The sequence below is a fragment of the Dipodomys merriami genome, unplaced genomic scaffold, assembly GCF_024711535.1.
Source record: "Dipodomys merriami isolate MVZ:Mamm:240054 unplaced genomic scaffold, mDipMer1.0.p SCAF_8, whole genome shotgun sequence".
In the NCBI taxonomy this organism is placed as follows: Eukaryota; Metazoa; Chordata; class Mammalia; order Rodentia; family Heteromyidae; genus Dipodomys; species Dipodomys merriami.
This window is the reverse complement of record NW_027206401.1, coordinates 59,386,593-59,408,242: the sequence shown is the minus strand read 5'-3', so window position 1 is coordinate 59,408,242 and position 21,650 is coordinate 59,386,593. Positions and strand designations below refer to the sequence as shown.

The following is a 21,650-nucleotide window of genomic DNA, read 5'->3' as shown; positions in this document are numbered from 1 at the left end:
AGAACTTTGAAAATTAAGACTGTCTAGCTGGATAAAAGGTAACCTTTTTAAGCAAATTCTTGTCTTTTACCTCCAACCTAGTAGAAAGCATAACCAGTCTCTGAAGCAGCTGAAAAATGCAACATGAACCAAAAGAGTAAATCCTGAAAATTTTAACAAAATACACAGATGAGTTTCTTTTGAAAATGATATCTGAATATTTACAAAGATACAGCACTACCTCCACTGCTAAAACTGTACCAAGTCTGAAAGACCATTTTTAGGAATAACTTTAAACCTAAACCTAAAGTTGTGCAGAAAATCATATTGCTGCACTCACCAAAGAATGATGTTCTGATTCCTCCTGTTTGTTTTTGAAATCCATAATTGTCTGTGGTATTATAGAAAATTCTTCCTGTCCATCTTCAGTGGTTTGTACTCCCTTTGTACACAGGTCTGTAAAATCACTCTGGCATGAAACTACCATGAAAATTGGAAAAGAAGTTTTTTGATCTCATTCAACACTGCTAACATTTATTCAACTGGCATAAGCTCATCATCTAAATAAACTGATGTACTTTTGACTCAGCTCAGTAAACACTCATTTTTGTGTCTGGGATTTACTAGCAGGTATGTATTATTTGGGAGCAATTTTTCCTTTAAATGGGCCTACACTTTTACGAAGTTTATATTTAAAAATTGTGCAATTCCTACAATGATTGTACTTTGCTAAAAATAGAGCAAAGCTATTTGCATAATATAAAATATTTATGAGTGAAATAATACCTGTGATTTCCTGAGAAACACAATATCAAAACTAAGAAAAATAAATGAAATTACCAAAAAGAGTAATCTAGGCAATGTTTAAGTGGAAGTTCATTGAATCCTTAACTCTATTGTGTATGTTTATATATTTTCATAAGGGTTTTCAAAATCACAGTAGGAATTTTTTTAAGTTATTCAAAACATCATTCTAACAACCTTTCTTCATGTGTTAAAACTTACAAAAATTGAAAGACTTCTAAAGATTATGAAAACTAAAATTGTAAAAAAAAGTAATTTATATTTGTATGAGATTCTGCATTCTACTTTAAAATATTAATAAATAATAGCTATAATAGTTATAACCCATACTATACTATAGTTATAATATTGTTGTCTTAATATAGTAGCTACCATACCATTCTTTCTTGGAGCAAGTTCTTTTTCTTTCTTTGGAGAGGACTTGGGCAGACGGTTAGAATATATGTTTTTATTCTCCAGTTCTCTCTCCTTTTCCTAAACATAAACCCAATACAATGTAAGCAAGTAGAATCTCAGCTTAAAATAAATGACCTTCACTTAGGCAACTGACTGACAACTTTCTTGCCAAATGGAAATATACTGAGTTCAACTTCCCTGTGTAATTACCAAACCACAGAAAGAAATGTCTCCAGTACCCTTGGGTTAAGAGAGACAATGACTTCCCAGTAAAGAAAGGCTACAGGTCCTACCACTTCCGGGGAGGGGGAAGGAGGGGGGGAAAATGGGGTATATGGAGGAGAGAGCAAATAAGAATAAAATAGATTTTAGTTTCCACACTCCTACCTGATAAAGCTAGTAATTCTGTCACTATCACCCAGGCTTAGTCAGAGATAAAGAATGAGTTAACATCTCTTAATGAGAATTCTCAGTGATTGAGGATTTTAAAATGAGAGGCTGGGTGCGTTGAGTCACTTCTGATTCCAGCCAGCTACACAAAAAGGCATAGCCGAGAAGGCATAGCTGGGACCTTAGTCTAAGGCTGGCTTCAGGCAGAAACCTGAGACCCTACTGGAAAAATACCTTAAGCAAAAAGTGATAGAGTACTTGCCTAATAAGTATGCCTAACAAGTCTCAGGCCAAACCATAGTTCTACACACCCCTCACCCCCAAGGAAATTGGCCATGGCGTTAAACATTGGTGTGCTTTAGCATTTGGGAGCTATGACTTTTTCTTTTTTTCTTTTTTTGGGTCCGGTCATGGGGCCTGAACTCTGGGCCTGGGCGCTGTCCCTCAGCTCTTCAGCTCAAGGCTAGCGCTCTACCACTTGAGCCACAGTGCCACTTCCGGCTTTTTTCTTTTTGCTTATGTGGTGCTGAGGAATTGAACCCAGGGCCTCTGTCATGCAAGGCAAGTGCTCTACCACTGAGCCACCTTCCCAGCCCCAGCTATGACTTTTTCTAAGAATTGGATTAACAGAAAAAAAATCTATGGAAGACATTGGTCAGGTATAGTGGCATATATCTGTAATCCCAGCTACTGAGGAGGTAGAGGATTATAGTTTGTGGGGCAAAATAGTTGGCTAGACCCTATCTCATGTCTATAATCGCAACTAGATGGGAGGCTGAAGAAAATGGTTAAAAGCTGGTCCCAGCAAAAGTGTGAGACTCTGTCTAAAAGTTTACAAGAGAACTGAGGTGTGATTCAAGTATTAAAGTGTTTGCCTAGCCAGGTACCAGTGGCTTAGGCCTGTAATCTAGCTACTCAGGAGGCTGAAAAATCTGAGGATCACAGTTTGAAGCTAGCCCAGGCAGAAAAGTCCCCATGAGACTTTTATCTCCAATAAACTACTCAGAAAAAGCAGAGCCCTAGCCTTGAGCACAAAGAGGCTCAGGGACAGCCCCAAGACCCGCAAAAAAGAGAAAAATGTGCTTGTCTAGAAAGCACATGACCCTGAAAAGAAGAAAGCTATATAAAGTAGTGCATACTTTTGTGTAATTCTATGTAAAATTTTACCCATCAATGACCTCTAGATAAATTTAAGAATACTTGTCTTAATATAATTAACTGATATGAATACTTTTTTTAGCAACAATGAAAATGAAGGACATGCTTAAAACAACTTTAAATATAATCACATCTGAGGAAGAACATCAGATTATTCATTCATCCAACACAAACTCCAGTTCCTTTGAGGTATTTTTCTGTTTGTTTGCTAGTGCTTGAGCCTGAGTATGTCTCTGAACTCTTTTGCTCAACCCTAGTGTGCTATTATTTTAGTCACACTTCCACTTCTAGCTATTTGCTAGAAATAAGACTAAGTTAGATATAAGAATAAGATAAAAATCTAATGGACTTTCCCACCCAAGTTGGCTTTGAACCATGATCCTCAGATCTCAGCCTCATCAGCAGCTAGGATTATAGGTATGAGCCACTGCCCCCAGATAGTTCCTATAATTTCCTCCAGAATTTCCCCTTACATTTGTCTTGTTGCTATATGATCTTCGCTTTGTAATAGTGATTATACTAACAAATCATTTCTTCTAAGTACCAAAGATCACATTAGAATTCTGTAAATTGTATTATATAAACTTGCAAATGTGAATAGTTTCTATGTAACTTACATGGTGGGAAAGCTATGCCATTTGACATAAAAAGTTTACCTTCAGTTTGTGGTACAGCCTTTGCAGCTCCTTTTGTAGAACTTTGTTTTCATCCTGAGCCACATACGCCCTTTTCCTCTCAGCAAGCAGCTGACGTTGAAAACTGTTTGTACTCAGCTCAAGGTTTTTTGAAAGTTCCTATATGTACAAAAAATAGAACAAAGTTAAGCCAATAGTAAAATATATTAAACAGTGCCAGAAAGATGTTTTGGATGCTGGTGCACAAGAACTACAATACAGGATGGGCTTTATGGTCATGAACGTAAAGCTAGCCAGTAAATACGTTTACCAACCATCTAATAAGACACCAGTTTTTCATAATGGAAATAAATTCTTAGGCATTTGTCTGAAGCACATCTGTAGCCATTTAAATTGGGTATCAAAGACAGCAAAAAGAAGAGAAGCACAGGCTTTTGGAAATCATGATATGGGTATAATTTAACAACATGACAGTTAAAACTATATAAGTATTCAAGGCACAGAATACATTGAAAAGAATTGCAAGAAAACAGCAGAAATTTCCATGGACCAAGAGGTTTAAAATACTTTAAAATATGAAGAATTTTAAATACGTTCTTCTAAAATCAGTTGTCAAAGTACCGTTCTTAACTTGTGAACTTACTTGCCTCTTACTTATGAAATATTATCAAATCACAAAGAAAAAATAAAAATAAAAGACAGTTGCAATTTCAGTACTATATGCTCATGACTGCCAACAAGTCCGTGGGTAATTTGAGACTTTCCCATATTTTCTTCAGTCAGCATCATAAATGCCTAAGAAGGTCCAGAGAGAAACGTCACCCAGAACCGGCCTCGTTCTCACACTTGCTTCTCTCCACGGCCTCCCTCCTCCAGCCCAATGATGTCCAAGCACATGCTGCTGAGAAGACTAGGAGGGAGCACTACACTGCGGGTGCTGATTCCTACCCCACTCCTGCTGGGCAGCACCTGGCCCACGCCACCGTCTGCTCACAGGACAAGTGCCCAGGCCTCTCCTGACCTCTCCTGCGGTAGCCAGTGATGGAGCCATTACTGGTGAAAGGCTGGTCTCAACAGTGCTGGAAGAAGGCCTCATGACCCCGCAGAAGCCACCACTCCCACTGTACGTTACTCCCACTGTAGTTACTCAAGGTGCACTCCACATGCTCTGCAGTCTACCTCACACCACTTTGAAACACCATGTCCACAACAACACTGGGTCACTTCAACAACAGCACAGTATGCTGTGTCCAGATCTCATTTATCACAGGCAAAGAACCCACAAGGGGATTACACAGTGACACATACTCAACATGGAAAACAAACCAATATTCCAAGACACATCTTCAGGAGAAATCCACTTACAATAAAGGCCATCACATAAGAAATATAGATTCCAGATGATCAAATCTCCACATAGGAGCACAAGAAATATGAGGAAACCATTACTATAGTGCTTCCTAAAGATCAGGTTCCAAAGACACTGAAGTACCTGATAAAGAATTCAAATAAATTAATTTTATGTTTGTGCTGGTCTTGGGGCTTCAAGTCAGGGCCTAAGCACTGTCCCTGAGCTGTTTTTCTCAAGGCTAGCGCTCTACCAATAGAACCATAGCTCCACTTCTAGCTTTTTGGTGGTTAACTGGAGATAAGAGTCTCCTGCCTGAGCTGGTTTCAAACTGTGATCCTCAGATCTCAGCCTCCTGAATAGGTGGTGTGTAAACCAACAGCCAAGAGCAAATTGGATGTGGAAAAAAATGAAAGCACTTCCTCTAAGATAAAGAATAAGGCAAGTGTGTCCACCCTCAGTGATCTTATTAAATAGAATACTAGATATGTTAGCAATAAGCAATTTAGCACACTGAGGCAAGAAAAGGAAATACAAGGAACAGCAAAGGAGGACATCAGATTATCCATTTACAGCTGACATGAGTCTATAGCCACAAATCATGATGACTCCAAAAGAACTATCATAACTGAAAGCAATCAGAACAGAAGCAGCTCCAGCACACTCCTGGTTCTGGGTCAATCCAGTGACTAAATAATAAAAAAATAAATATGGAAAGCTGTTTCTAATCCACAGCAACACCAGCGAGATTATAAGGAACAAAAGGGAAAAAAAAAACAGAAGAAAACAAACAACATACAAAACTCATGTATAGTTTTCTATAAACACTAATGAATTTGCCAAGAAAGAAATCATAAAAGCATTCACAAGAAACACAGATGGACACACTACCAAGGAACACACTTAACTAGGGAAGTGAAAGGCTGATATAATGAAAATTGTAAAACGTTGATGAAAGAAACTGAAGACACTAAAGGTATGTCTCCTATTCATGTGGACTGGAATGACTGGTTTACTGTTCTATGCCCATAATGCTCAAAGTGATCTTTAAAGAGTGAATGTAATCTCCATAGAAATTTCAATGACATTCTACACAGAAGCAGAAGGCAACATTAAATTCATATGAAAGCATAAAGGAGTCCAAATAGCCAAAATGACACTAACCAAAAAGAGCAAAACCAGAGCGATCACTAGTTCTGATTTCAAACCATATTAGAATCATAGTAACAAAAATATGATAGTAGACATGAATACAAACCCATAAACCAGTGAGACAGAAGAGAGAATGTAGAAAAGCCCAGGCATCTACACCTACAGCCAGCTGATTTGTCTCAAAGGTGCTAAAATGTACATGAGGAAAAAGGCAGCCTCATCTACATATGGTGCCAGGAACACTGGATATGCAAATGTGGAAGACTGAAACTTGACCTGTATCTTTCATTCTGTCCAAAAGAAATCAACTCTAAATGACCCAAAACCTTATTATTAGAGATGAAAGTCAAAAATTTCAGAAAATTAGTAGGGAAACACTTCCAGATAGGCAAAGGGAATGATTTTCTTGGTTGGAGGCCAAAGCATAGGAAACAAAAGTAAACACTGACAAATGGAGTGCAAGCATTCTCTTTTCGTTTCCTGGCCGTCACAGCGAGCTGCCATGCTTGCTCTGTTCTGCCCTTCCTACCATGATGGATGAAACTGTGGCCCAGATAAATCCTTCCTCCTTTTAAGGTGCTCCATTTGGTTATTTTGACACAGGGACAAAAAGCTGACATAGAATATTGGGATTAAAGAAGTAAGCAATTGCTTCGAGTAAACCTTGTTGTCTTTTAAACCTCTGGAAACTGGTGTTGAGAAAAGTTTGGAGAAGCATGCTGAAAAAGAAAGCCTACCTGTCCATGGAGCTAGCTGGGTGGCTGCCTAGGAGCTCAGAATGCCAGCAGAAACACAATGAAGTGTGTCCATGCAGTGTCAGATGGCAAAGAGGATTGTGTTGGGAATTGTGCTGGGAGCCATTAATGCCACAATAGTAAGTTACTAAACTTATGGAGGCTCTTGGAGAGACTGAATGCATTTTGCCTTGTGAGATGGACATACACCTACTGGGGGCCAGTGGTGAAATTTCCTGGTTTAGATAAGTTTGGGTGTTAAGGTGGCAAGGGATGGACTCTTGACTGCCAACTTGGTTGGACTGAGAAGTGCCCAGAGAGTCATAAAGCACACACCATGGTGTGTCCGGGAGGGCATTCCAGAGAGGATGAACTAAGGGGGAGACCTCCCCTCAAGGTGGGTAACAACACCCTATTGGCTAGGAGCTAAGTGGATTAATAAAGGGGAAAGAAGAAGAAACCCAGCTCAGGTAAGCAATCTCTCGCTGCTTTCTGACCTCCAGAGGTGAGCTGCTATGCCCTCCCTGCTCTGATGGACGGAAGTTCTGAGGAAAATCAATCCTTCTTCTTTTAAAAGTATTGACAGATGGGATTTCATCAAACAAAAGTTTCTGCACAGCAAGGAAAAAGAATAAAGAGAGTAAAGAGACCACCAAAGACAGTAAGCCACTCATCTTGGCAGATGATTAAAATCCAAAATATACTTTTTAAAATTCAGAAAACTGTGAACACCAAATATTCAAGTAAAAATGGATATGTGATCTGAGTAAGAAGACAACTTCTCAGAAGAAGAAATAGAAATGGCTAACAAATGTAAAAAATATTATCATTATGCACCAAGAAAATGAAAATCAAAACCAAGTATCAGGGCTGGAAATGTGACTTAGTGGTAGAGTGCTTGCCTAGCATGCATGAAGCCCTGGGTTTGATTCCTCAGTACCACATAAACAGAAAAAGCTGGAAGTGGCACTGTGGCTCAAGTGGTAGTGCTTACCTTGAGCAAAAGAAGCTCAAGGACAGTGCCCAGGCCCTGAGTTCAAGCCCCAGGACTGAAAAACAAGAACAACCAAAAAAACCCAAATATCATCTTACTCCACTTAAAATAGTTATTATCAAAGAATCAAAAAGCAATACCTGGGCCCCAGTGGCTTGCGCCTGTAATCCTAGGTACACAAAAGGCGAGGTACACAAGAGGACTGTAGTCCAAAGCCAGCTGGGGCAGAAAATCCTGCTAGATACTTACCTCTAATTAACAAGCTAAATGCCAGACATAGGGCTATGGCTCATGTGGTAAAGTGCTGTCTTGAGGAAAAAAAAAAAAAAGGTAAGGGAGAACATTCTGGCCCTGAGTTCAATCCCCAATATCAGCACCAAAAACAAAAATGAATAAACAAAAAAAATCCAGTAACAAACATTGGTAAGAATATGAAGAAAAAAAATGAACCCCCATGGGATACTGTGAGATGAAATATAAATGCACTCAGCCACTATGAGAAACATACAGAAGATCCTTGAAAAACTAAAATTAGAACAGATGATCCACATATCTGACTCCTGGCTGTATATAAAGTTAGATTACAAGAGTGACAGGTATGCCCATGTTTACTGTGGCAATGGGGACAACAGCTGAGACAGGGACTCAGCCTAGCTACCCATGGACAAATGAGCCGATGAAGGCATTAAGGTACACATACACAATGCAGTGTTACATAACCCTAAAGAAGAACGAAGTCCTACCATTTTCAGGAAATAGAACTGGAGTCCATTATGGCAAGAAAAATAAGCCAGATTCAGAAAGGCAAGGATCACATGTTCTTTCTAATATGTGGAAAGAATAACAACAACAACAACTCTAGCAACCTGAAAGTAGAGAGTAAAAGAGTAATTACTAGAGACTGAAAAGCATCTAAAGGAGGGGGAGTGGGAGAAGGGTGGATGGATATAATCAATTCATAGTGTAGGCATATACAAAAATATCACAATATACAACGGTTAACGAAATGTTTTCAAAAACTTAATGACAAGTACAAAAGTCTGAGGTAAAAATCAAGCATAAATTACTGCAAGTAACTAAGAATGAAATGTAAGAGTATTTTAAATACTACATGAAATAAGTAAGTAGGATAAACAAAGCGACAACAGCAAACATCCAAATAAGTATTAAATCCAGGAGTCAGAAGTAAAAACATGACAAATGCTTAGAAAGGAAGTCAAAGGAGAACTGATCTTACTATCATTTATTCTTTATTAACAAAGTAACATTTTACATTTGTTAAAGTATGTCTATATACTTCAGTCATAGTAATCCTAGCTCAGTGTTGTAACTCAATTCTGAAAACTTGGAGCTGACAGAAACATGAGGCCTGGACACCATCTTTTATACCTTACAAGAATGCTTCCTATGGTATTCCTAGAAGGTGCTGGTTCAGCCTCTATGCAAATACTTCTAGGGGCAGGAGGCTTAATTATTTAAAAGGCACTTACTGCACTGACAATTTCAGTTACTAGGAAATTCTTCCTTATAAAGGACTAGAAATCAGTTTCCCAGTAATAGTCACTAGGTTTGTATTGCCTCAGAACAATGAAAGCAAATGTATTTCTCCATCAAATAATGGAGTTAAAGCTCCATGTCTATTTAGTTGTTTCTTACATGCCCATCTATATGACATCCCAGTTGTCCTGTTGGCTAAATGACACTTCATTGCCTGAAATTTTAACCTGTCCATAGATGAGATCTAACCAGTAAAATTAGTTATTATTATGTCTGAGGACCAGGACATGACCCTACTCCATAAACTCTTTTTCCCTCTGACTTTTTGATGCAGCAATATGATTTTAGTATATAAAATGTTATACTTTTCATAACATTATACTTTTTCAAGCCAAGACTTGAAAATAATTGCTACCCATTAAATGTATTTTTTAAAAAAACTGAGGACTTAATTTGATTAAATCTCTTTTTGCTTGTCTGGGGCCAGATTTTGAGTCTGGGAGATCAATTAAATCTTGCTCTTGTCATCCGTCCTTCAAGTTAAGTTGTCCTTCCTATCTTTGAACCTGTCACAAATGCCCCCTGATTTCACCAATCCAACCATCCATTCATTCTTCTAAGAAACACTAATGCTGCCAGACACTGGTGGCTCATACCTGTAATCCTAGCTACTCATGAAGCTGAAATCTGAGGATCACAGTTTAAAGCTAGGCCTGGCAGGAAAGCTGTGAAAGTCTTGATTAACTACCAAAAAAACTGAAAGTGGAGCTGTGGCTTACATGGCATAGTGTTAGCTCTGAGCACAGAAGTCAAGGACAGCACCCAGACCCAATACATACACACAAACAAATAATAAAAGGAAAGAAACATTATTTCTATGTCAGATATACTGTCTAGTGTGTACCTATATATACAGACACATAGACACATATACATATTTATACATGTATAATGTTTAAGGATATGCATCTTTTATACATCCCTAAATCTAAATCAATACCTACATTAAAAAGGGTAAGGTTCATTATATTATGATGTACTTACATAAAATGTAGACTTTTTTTTTTTTGCTGGTCCTGGAGTTTGAACTCCAGGCCTGGGTACTGTCACTGAACTTCTATGTGCTCAAGGCTAGCACTCTTAACACTTGAAATACAGTGCCACTTCCAGCTTTTTCTGAGTAGTTTATCGGAGTTTGCCCAGACTGGCTTCAAAACCACGATCCTCAGAGCTTAGCCTCCTGAGTAGCCAGGATTACAGGTGTGAGCCACTGGCACCCAGCTAATATGCAAGTTTTTAAAAGCACAAAACTGATTTGGTCTGTTTTAGTGTTTTAGAATGCTATGCACAAAGTGCTGAAACACTTTTTGGTGAAAAAAGCAGTATTTCTAGCGATGTGCACAGTACACTAACTTAGTGAACAGATGTTAACTTACACAAGTAATGGTAATTTCTCACAGGAGGGACACTGACATTTCATCACCAGCCCCCTGTTATTTGAATTTCTAAGCTCCTCTTTAGTGCCTTTTATTACTTTTTCAATAGAAAAATTACCTAAAATATATTAACACAAAATTGCTTTAACAATTGTTCTGAGTGAGTAGTTTCCAAGGTCATTCCAAATTTAATTTCTAAAAATATTTTAAACTTTATTCTTACATCACTAATCTCATGATTTTACATGATAGATATAGATAGAATTAAAAAACAGTCAATTCAATTATTAGGCAATAACAATTAGGAGGATATAAATAAATGATTTTATTTTACAATTTACTTTTCAACACTAGAAAATTTTCATCACTCTAACATTAGAATAATTTTGTTGGTAGGAAGGAAAATGAAGGTTTGCCACTCTAAAAATATTCTGGGTATGTTAAAGGCTTAAAGGTGTGACTTTAGACCTCTCAGATTTCAGAATGAAAAAAAACATCTCATAAACTACACCATTTCCTAATGCAGAAGAAGCACATGAAACTTGGAGGTTAAAAGACAGGCAGGTTAAAAGTAAGGGCAGGACAGGAGCAAAGCCAGCCTGCTAGTCTAACCTCATTATTCTGTCCTAATTAGCTCTCTAGTTAGATATAGCACAGAACAAGCAAAAGCACAGCTTCTGGATTGAGTTTCTGAAGGATAAAAGGGCAAAAAAAAAAAAAAAAAAAAAAAAGGTAGACCAATACCCTCCTCTAGAAGGAAGCATGGCAGAGAAAGATGAAAGGAAACTGACTGCCATGCCCACGTGCAAAGGGAGGAGGGAGGACAGTGCTCACTCCAGTCTTACTTTTGGAAATGTTTACACTGAGGAGAAATGTGATTTTGCTAATAAGCACTAAGCACAAACTTGGAAGAAGCTCATGGAGAATCTGGTTGTTTATAGGTATCTATCAGAAAAGAAAATTCCAGCTGTTGTCCTTTGCCTTGCTGGGCTCTTAGCTTTGGCTTTTTCCCCGGCTGTGTTTGGAGTCGTCAAGCTGCTCATGGAGCCCTCAGATGCACCCCACGAGGAAACTCTGAGCCCCCCAGCCGAGGAAGAGCGCTCCCCGAGTACGACAGAGCCCTCTCCGGCTCTCCCCGAGTCCTCGCAGTCCTTCGTAAGAGGGCTTCAAAGGCTGACCCTGAACTCGGGGCCGGCCCAAAGCCCCAGCCCACGCCCCCAGCACCAGGAGAGAGAGGCTCTCCCCGCGGCCAGGCCCCGGAGGAGACTGCCTCAGCGCAGGGCCAGGCTGGAAGGCCTGAGATCCGTTCTGCAGGACTCCTTCCCCCGCATGAGATGCCTTAATAACGGAACTGGGCCAGGACTTCCAGCTGCCCAGAATGAAGATAAGACATTCAGATGTCCCTGTTCCTTCTGCTTGACCTGTAATTGGGACCCTTCGGAAAATGCTAGAATAGGGATGGATTATGGCGAAGGGGTCAACTATTAGGGGGTCAATTATGTGCTGAGATAATTAAATACATATGGCTTGTGGATTAAGTTATTGAATGCTACCATCCACTGACTGGAATTTTGAATATTCGGTATATTACGTGATTCAGTAATTTAATTTTTCCTTTGTGTGTGTGCACCTGCATGTGCGTGAGTGTGCACACACACGTGCCAGTTCTGAGGCTTCAACTCAGGCCCTGGGCACTGTCCATTAACTTTTTACACTCAGTGCTGGTATTTTACCTCTTGAACCACAGCTCCACCTCTGGTTTTTTTGAGTAGTTTTCTTCCCTCAGGCTGGCCTTGAACGGTGATCCTCAGATCTCAGCCTCCTGAGTAGCTGGGATTACAGGCAGGAGCTGTTGGCTCTTTACAGCTTTGCCTTTTCTTGGCTGGTGGATTTTGCCTTCTGCCTCAATGACAGTAATTTGCAAAAAAACAAAAAACAAACAAACAAACAAAAACAACCAAAAGCCTGTTTTTATATGTATCAATGATTGCTTCCATTTTTTCTTTGGACCTAAAGAAGCAATAATGGATTTTTTTCCAGTTTTCTATTTTACAAGCTTAAAGTCTATAAGATGTAGTACAGTATTTGGCATTGGGTAATAATTAGAAATGACAAATCTTTGAGCTGTAATAAAAACAGATTTTCATGCATAATGATCAGTAGCACATGTATATAGAAGGGCCTTGTTAAAATTGATTTCTTGGAAAATAATTTAAAAAAAGAAAATTCCACTCAAAATGCCTTTCACTGACCTGATACTGAGTTCTGATACTGGAACCATTTCCTAAAGTCCTTATATATTTCTAAAAACTGGTGAGTCTTAATTCATGAGTTTCTATAAGGTGATTTTACTGTGCCAATTTAATGTTTAAAAAATAGTTGGATACTTTTATGTATTAAATGTATACTCTCTAGTTTACTCGAGTTCTTTTACTAATTATGTAACTATACAATTCTATTTTTGATCTTTCGCATTGAGTTTGCAAGGTAATTCCTTTCAATGATTATGAATTCTTTTTTTTTTTTTTTTGGTCAGTCGTGGGGCTTGAACTCTGGGCTTGGGCGCTGTCCCTGTGCTCTTCAGCTCAGGGCAAGCACTCTACCGCTTGAGCCACAGTGCCACTTTCAGTTTTCAAGTGGTTTATTGGAGATAAGAGTCTCACAGACTTTCCTGCCCCGGGTGACTTTGAACGGAGATCCTCAGATCTCAGCCTCCTGAGTAGCTAGGATTACAGGCGTGAGCCACCAGCTCCTGGTGATTATGAATTCTTATAATTATGATTGCTTTAGGACCCACAGCTGGTCATAGCTCTGATGAACCTGCCACTCCCCCTACAGCAGGAAGACGGCTCCAGTCAGTTCCAAGGTTCACACAGAACTTAAGCCTTTTCCTGGAGCTCTGTTTAAGATGAGCACCAGGCCCAGGCAGAAATGGTGCAGGGGGTGCCACTAAAAGAAGCTGCATATTGCAGCAAAAGCTAATGAAGCTCTAATTTATAGCAAATCAGGAGTTCCGAAAGAACAGTGGGAGGAACGATTAAATATCTCCAGAATACTCTGGGGTATGTCTGGGTGAGAACTATTTTAGAAGGATACTATCTGCTGTCTTCACTATTGTGCTGTCCTAAGGATATAGTCCGCATCACAGGTGATATGCTACAGGGACACTTACCAACATTTGGGAAATTTGCATAGTTTGATATTTTCCAAATGAAGAATGCATGATGTTACAAAATCATGCTTAGTAGAACATTCATTCAAAGGAGATGAAAGCACTGCCTTGTTACTGAATACAAAAAATTCATTGATACAATTTCAGATTCCATTTTGTAACTTAACTGTTGGATATATAACTCAAGTTCTAGCATAATAGCAATGAACGTTCAGTTCTCTGAAAAGACTATTTTTTAAAACTCCGCTATTTTTTTACTATATGCATCTGTGAGGTTCAATTTCTAGCCTGTTTATCAACCACAACAGGCTGCAGCACATGACACAGAAGCAGATCCCAGGCTCTCACTGTCCTCCATTAACCCAGGCATCAAGGAAAGTTACAAGTGTATTAATGAGCCATTCCTGTCTGGATCTATTTTTGGTTTGGAAAATGCAGATATTTTTCATGAAGGATTTTTAACTTTTAATGAGTTGTTTGTAAAACAAATATTTGTTGAAAAATATTTTCAGATGTTCTCAATTTTAATTTCTAGTGTGATAAATATTAACAGATAAATCCACAAGCAAAATCTTTTTTTAAGGATATAAATGAATCTTGAGATCAAAGTTTGAAACCCAATGCATTATAAAACTTAAAAAAAAAAACAGCTCATATCTGTAATCCCAGCTACTTGGAGATCAAAAGGATTATAGTTTGATGCCAGCCAAGGCAAAAAGTAAACAAGCCCATTCAAATGGATAGTCCTAGCTCAATAGGTAATGTGAGTAGAGGATCACACCCAGGCTGTCTGAGCAAAAACCATACAGCTCTATCTGATAGACAGCAAAATGGCTGAGTGCATGGCTCAACTATTACAAGGCTTGCTTAACAAGTGCAAGGCCCCAAGTTAAACTCTAGTACTGAAAAAAAATGTTCTTATGCTTTTGAAGTTAAGTTGTGCACACAATGAAGTTTTAAGTATTAAACACTAAGCTAATAATACATTAAGTACTAATATTAAAATAAATATATTAAAATGGGACTCCTTTGACAGAACTCAAATTTGTTGAAGTGTGCAATTGGATAACCATAGCTAACAATAATATACTCAAATGTATAATCATACCTTTTAACTTATATACTTTTATGTTTTATATATATATATATATCACCTAATAAATTTTTAGAAATAAAAAGTAAAGGATGTGGCGCTGTGGGTCAAGTGATAGAGCGCTAGCCTTGAGCTGAAGAGCTGAGGGACAGCGCCCAGGCCCAGAGTTCAAGCCCCACGACCGACAAAAAACAAAACAAAACAAAAATTAATTAAAAAAAGAAATAAAAAGTAAAATAAAGCACCATTTTATTAGGAAAAGTAATAAAGTTGTTGGGGGTAAAAGCCAAAATGAAGGTATAATATCAACTCTTAAAAGGAAACATGTAATCTGACAGCTGCCTGCCCTTCCTACAGAGCTCAGCAAGTCTGACCTTGTCAGGCAGCGCTCTATCCTCAGTACACGATCTGGGTGAGCCCTGTCACACAGGCAGAGTTAGGATGGGCCGATCCTGAAGAAGGGCATTGCTGTCAGGGTGCTTGTCTCGTTCATAGCTAGGGGTGTTTATGTCTTTTACACTACATCCATTTCTAAAGCATCATTACCCTAAATTAGTAAAATCCTTTGCATCCTGTCATTTGCATAAAGTAACAAAATGGGTTGGCATCCTACTTCTTATACGTGAGTGTTGACAGGAAAGTTTTTCACCACACAACTAATGAAAGATAGCTTTGAAGAACACCTCCCTCACACCTCCTAGGAAAGAAATGCAACTTATAGGACAACAAATCCTCAAAGAAACAACTGCCCAATAAATAAGTGGGCTAATGACTTAAAGAGAAACTTCTCTGAAGAAGAAAGAAGGATGGCCAATAGACACATGAAGAAATGCTCAACCTCCCTAGCCATAAAAGAAATGCAAATCAAAACAACATTGAGATACCACCTCACCCCAGTTAGAATGGCTATAATCAAGAACTTTAATAACAACAGATGCTGGAGGGGATGTGGACAGAAGGGAACCTTACTGCATTGTTGGTGGGAGTATAAACTTGTTCAACCACTTTGGAAAGCAGTGTGGAGGTTCCTCAAAAGACTCCACACATAGAGCTCCCCTATGACCCAGCAGTCCCACTTTTGGGTATTTACCCAAGTGTTTACAAACAAGATCACACTAAAGCTACCAGCACAACTATGTTTACTGCAGCATTATTCACCATAGCTAAGATATGGAACCAACCCAGATGCCCCTCAGTAGATGAATGGATCAAGAAAATGTGGTACATATACACAATGGAATTCTATGCCTCCATCAGAAAGAATGACATTGCCCCATTTGTTAGGAAATGGAAAGGCTTGAAAAAAATTATATTAAGAGAAGTAAGCCAAGTCCAAAGAAACATAGTTCCCATGATTTCCCTTATTTGCAATATCTAGTATATGTATGAGTCAAGCAGAAAAGGTCAGATAAGGTGATGTTAGGAAAATGAACCCTAAGATATGTATTTTAAATGTTCTTTTTTCCTTTCATGCATTTGTTTCTAACGCAATTATAAGATTATTTCTTTGTTGCTTTGTATGTCCCTCCCCCACAGTATAACCCCTGCATTCACTGTAATTGATGTCCATATAATTTGTGGAGGGGAAGGGGAAAAACAAGTGGTTTAAATAAGGATACAGGTGGACCTGCTGCAACAATGAGAAGTACAAGTTGTCATGTCGAAAACGAACTTTACAACTTGGGGGGGGAGGATTTGGGGGGAGGGAGGATGGGAAGGGATGGGAAGGGTAAACAAAGGAGGAGGCTACAATGCTTGATAAGAAATGTACTCACTATCTTGCCCATGTAATTGTAACCCCTCTGTACAGTATTTTCACAATAAAAAAAGGAGGCTTGCTGCAATATTTCATAAACAAAACTGCTTGTCCCAAGTTCTAGCATAAGGAGCAACTCTTAAAATATAACAAAATGTTCTCCAAGAGAAACAAGTGAAAAGACCCCCAAAGCCCAACATACACACAGCATCCTGAGAAAACACAGTAGGAAACTAAAGAAAGAACTAATAGAATGTTCTTGAAAGTCAAGGAGATAATCGAGACTTTCATTTGAAGTGAAACACTACCATCAACTGCCTTTCTCCCTCAACCAAATAGTGCTATTGGCTCTGACCTCCTGAATTAGAAGAAAAAAATAATTTAAAGTTGGATGAAATAAAATTTGAAAAACGGCGCAAGTCACAAAACAAAAGCTAAATTTCTCAGCAAAATAACAAACTCAATAGTAAATTTTTGGATTGATTACAGAGCTTGTGAAGTATACAATTTCATGTAGTGGTTACAAACATCTTTTGCTTAGGAAGAATGAGAGGGAAGCTAAAGAGCCCAGAATACTTAGCCTAAATTGGGGTACACAGCTCTCCATTGGAGGGCACTAGCAGGGTGTGGCAGGGCAAGACATCACTGATGTAAGAAAAGTGGGTTCATAACTGCACATTTATGTTGATTCCAATACAATTTCAATTACAGCAGCAAGGAAAAAGCTTAGATCTATAAATAAAATTTTGAGGCATGGAGCTGATGATATCCACTATTCCTCTTCATTTGTTAAAATTGGCACACATTAATTGTACAGAGGTTTCACTGTGAAAGTTCTAAATGGGCATATAAAGGATCTTGATGACATTTGTTGGTCTCTGTTACTTTCTTATCCCCTCTCCTTCTGTAATAATTTTAAGAAGCTAGATGGTAATTCATCCTCAATATAAAATAGCTTTAATGGCCTTCAATTTTCTGTCTTCACATATGCATATAGTAAGTTCTGATCACATTCACCACCCTCCACATTCATGCCTTCATATAAACCCAGTATTCTTAAAACCTGAGAGTCTAAATGTCTAAAGCCAAGTCATTCTTTTGTGGGTAATAAAGCACTCACAATTTTCACAAAACGAATTCTTAGAATAGAAGTAAAAAAAATTGAAAACAAAAGTTTAAAAGTAATCCTTTAAAAAAAGTAATCCTTTAACCTAGAAAGAAGTGAAATCATTTTGAAATCAAAGATATAAACAAATGGGGAACTACATACCAAGCACTGTTGGCTCATACCTTTAATCCCATCTACTTAGGAGGTTGACGTCTAACAATAGTGATTGGAAGCCAGCCCAGGCAGGACAGTCAAAGAGACTCTTATCTCCAATTAACCAACAAAATGCCAGAAGTTGAGTGGGAAGGTACAAAGAAAGGGAGGGAAGGAAGGAAGGAAGGAAGGAAGGAAGGGAGGGAGGGAGGGAGAGAGGGAAGGAACTAGAAAACCACACTGTGAAGAATTGGAAATTTAACATCATAAAAATGTCAATTCTCTATGTTCTAGATTTAATGTAATCTCAAGTTGTTTGTATAAATGGATAAGCTTATTCTAAAATTTATACAACAAAGTAGAGGACACAGAGTAAGTAGCTCAAATTTACCTAGTGTTAAGGTCTGTCTGTGGAGCCTAGAATCAAGAAAGTGTGGTCATGACAGGGCACACATGTGCGCACGCATATACGCATACACACACACACACACACACACACACACACACACACACACACACACACACACACACACACACACACACACACACACACACACACACACACACACACACACACACACACACACCAGGCCAGAACAGACTGCAGAAATCAAATCACAAACATTCCTAGTATCACAAACACACATACACACACACACCACCCGGCCAGAACAGACTGCAGAAATCAGATCACAAACATTCCTAGTATCACACACACACACACACACACACACACACACCACCCAGCCAGAACAGCAGAAATCAGATCACAAACATTCCTAGTAACACACACACACACACACACACACACACACACACACACACACACACACACACCAGGCCAGAACAGACTGCAGAAATCAAATCACAAACATTCCTAGTATCACAAACACACATACACACACACACCACCCGGCCAGAACAGACTGCAGAAATCAGATCACAAACATTCCTAGTATCACACACACACACCACCCAGCCAGAACAGCAGAAATCAGATCACAAACATTCCTAGTAACACACACACACACACACACACACACACACACACACACACACACACACACACACACACACACACACACACACACACACACACACACACACACCACCCAGCCAGAACAGACTGCAGAAATCAGATCACAAACATTCCTAGTATTGGCTTTGCACTTAAAAGTTGATCAGTGGTATACCCTCTATAACATGGTTATCTTTGCACTGAAATAGAGGAAAATGATAGCAAAATTTAGAGAAAAAAAAAACTAGGTAGTTTTCTGATCATTGTTATATAGTGTGTTTAATAGAGTCACTGCCACTGGGCATGGGTAAGTTACTCTACAGAGTAAGCACTGATTTATTTACACTTCTGAACTTCCTTTGGTCTTAGAGCAGGCATTAATCCCACAATTTTTGGCTACTTTTGCTTTCCAAACTACTCATCAGTTCTGAAGCACTAGAACCAAATTCAAACTTATGTTTGATACCAAGTATCACCTAATGTAAGTATTGAAATAGGGCTCCTTTCCTTTCTTTCTCTATAGAAACAAGTAATTTTTCAATTGTACTGTTCTCAGACAAGTTACTAGTCTTAACCACTCTCTTATCAGCTTTTATTTTGGGAGGAGGAACACTCTCCAAAACCAAAGCACAGGTGCTAACATCTATAATCCTAGCCATTCAGGAGGCTGAGAATCAAGGTTTAAAACCTGCTAGACTCTTATCTCCAATTAACCAAAAAAAGATGAAAGTGGAGGTGTGGCTCAAGTGGTAAAGCACCAGCCATGAGTGAACAAGAGAAATGACAGGAAAAGGTCCGGAATACAAGCCCCAGTTCTTGTGCATATCACATGCACACACACAGCATTATTCACAAGGAGTTTCTTACACAGGCCCTCAAAAATCAATGTTATGGGTTGTGACAGCTTCATTTTCAATTTTGGAGGAAGAAAAAAACCAGGTAAAGTAATTCCCAAATGCCTAAAATCTGGAATTAAACCATCATCAGTCAATATGTGGCTTATCAGTGTATACATTCCTTGGCATCTTACTCTCATATGTGCAACCTTAAATTTTTCCTACTTTCTCAGAAAAATAATACCAAATGCCAAACTGCAACATACTATGCCCACGAGAACAAAATTAGAAGCCATGGTCTTTACCTTAATTCTTCTCTCAGTGTCATCTAGTTTTAACTCAGCTGACACTAGCTTTTTCGCCAAATCATCTCGTTCAGGCAGGTGTCTGGCTTCTGAGATCTTTTTCAGTTTTTGTAAGGAAAACTTTGTCCTAGACAATTCACCTTCTGTGTCTTTTGCTCTCTTCTCTGTGGCCCGCTCTTTCTCTTGAGATTTTCTTAAGTGTTCTTTGAGCACTGTAATCTCATTGTTATGACGAAGTATAAGTTGAGCAATTTCATTTTCATCTTCAAACTTATTCAGGGCCTTCTCCTGTCTGTACTGAAGCCTTTTCAAAGCCTTATTTTCTTTTAGCAGCTCAGCTATCTTGACCTGGAGTTCACATACTTCATTCTGCAACGCACTGATTTTTAGCAGACTTGCAGAGAGAACGCGCTTTGTAACAAGATCAGGATCTTTCCGCAGTGGCTCTCTATTGAGACTCTGGGAGCGATATCCCATTCGGCTGCCCTTTTTGTTTGGTATAGCCTTAGGGCTTGGTTTCCTAGGGACTAAAAGAGAAACACTAATAGTACAAAATGAAAGATACACTAAATGTAATAAGAAAACAATAATGATACAAAATAAAAACTACATCAAATGTACTGTTAGTCATTCATCGAACACACTTGGGCTCATATCATTTTTTAGTTATTTTTGATCTGAAAGGACTTAACAACATTTAAATAATGGCTGTTATTTAATGTCTTTCTATCAAGAATAGCCTGGTATCTTCTAAGAAAACTTGAGAACATTCTGGCTCCTCAAGAATGATATTCCAATAGTTTATATAGAATTATTCTACCCTGTCTTAGAATACGACAGTATCAGGCTCGAGTTACTTTTGACTTTGTAGACAAGATGGCAAGTCAAATTCAAATATGAGCACCATCAGTATTAGTACAGTGTACGATAAACACTAAACTAAATGTGGTATCTAAGTCTTCTGTGTCCAGTCAGTTGGGATCATTGTTGGTTCAATGTGAAAATATGTTTCCTCTAAATCAACTAGAATTGGTTTTCTTTATTTGGGGTAAAAGGAAAACAGTGTATCAACTAGGAAGAAGATTTGAGAATCTGAATTTCCACTTCGTAATTATCAGTACAATTCAATTAAACCATTCCAAGTCATTTTCTTGACCCACAGAATGAAGACATCATCACCTCAATAGGAAGGCATGAGAGTAAATGAAGTATGCACAGAAAAAAGAAACCTCTGCAGCGTAGAGTACTCTGTAGAGTACTTATGCACTGCACACTATGTGGAAAATGAACTACACAACCTTTGGGTGGGGACCGAAAGGAAAAACTGGGAGAGAGTAGGGCAAGGGGTAACACTGTCCATGTTTCTCAGGAGATATGAACACAGTTTCCAGGTGGCTAATGCGCTTACTTAACCTGTCATTTTCCATCGTTCTCCTTCTTCGACATTCCTCTTTCCAATGTCCATTTCGATGCAATAAGCACACTGATCTAGTCCTAGTGGTTCCCTACTTCCATTTGCAAAAGAATTATACTGTCTTCGCTAAGGGTTTCTTGATCCCTGTCTTGGTGCTGCTACCAAAACTTGAACCTCCTTCTTTGACTGTTTTTCTTCCAGGAGTACAAGTATGCTTCTAAATATCTCCTTGGGGAATTTTTGTGTGATGTTCAAATTAAAACATGACATAG

The 21,650-nt window shown here is 38.6% G+C and overlaps 1 protein-coding gene across 2 annotated transcripts in view; it reads right to left on the bottom strand.

The window, feature by feature from the left end:
* Positions 1–21,650, bottom strand: part of Lca5 (lebercilin LCA5) — a 38,212-nt gene that overhangs the window by 6,827 nt on the left and 9,735 nt on the right. For both annotated transcript variants that reach the window (XM_070010817.1, XM_070010816.1), the window contains exons 3-6: positions 19,965–20,491; positions 3,384–3,521; positions 1,161–1,257; positions 320–459 (exon numbers count right to left, since the gene is read on the bottom strand). In XM_070010817.1, the coding sequence (XP_069866918.1) occupies positions 320–459; positions 1,161–1,257; positions 3,384–3,521; positions 19,965–20,491 (902 nt within the window). The remainder of the gene's footprint in view (positions 1–319; positions 460–1,160; positions 1,258–3,383; positions 3,522–19,964; positions 20,492–21,650) is intronic.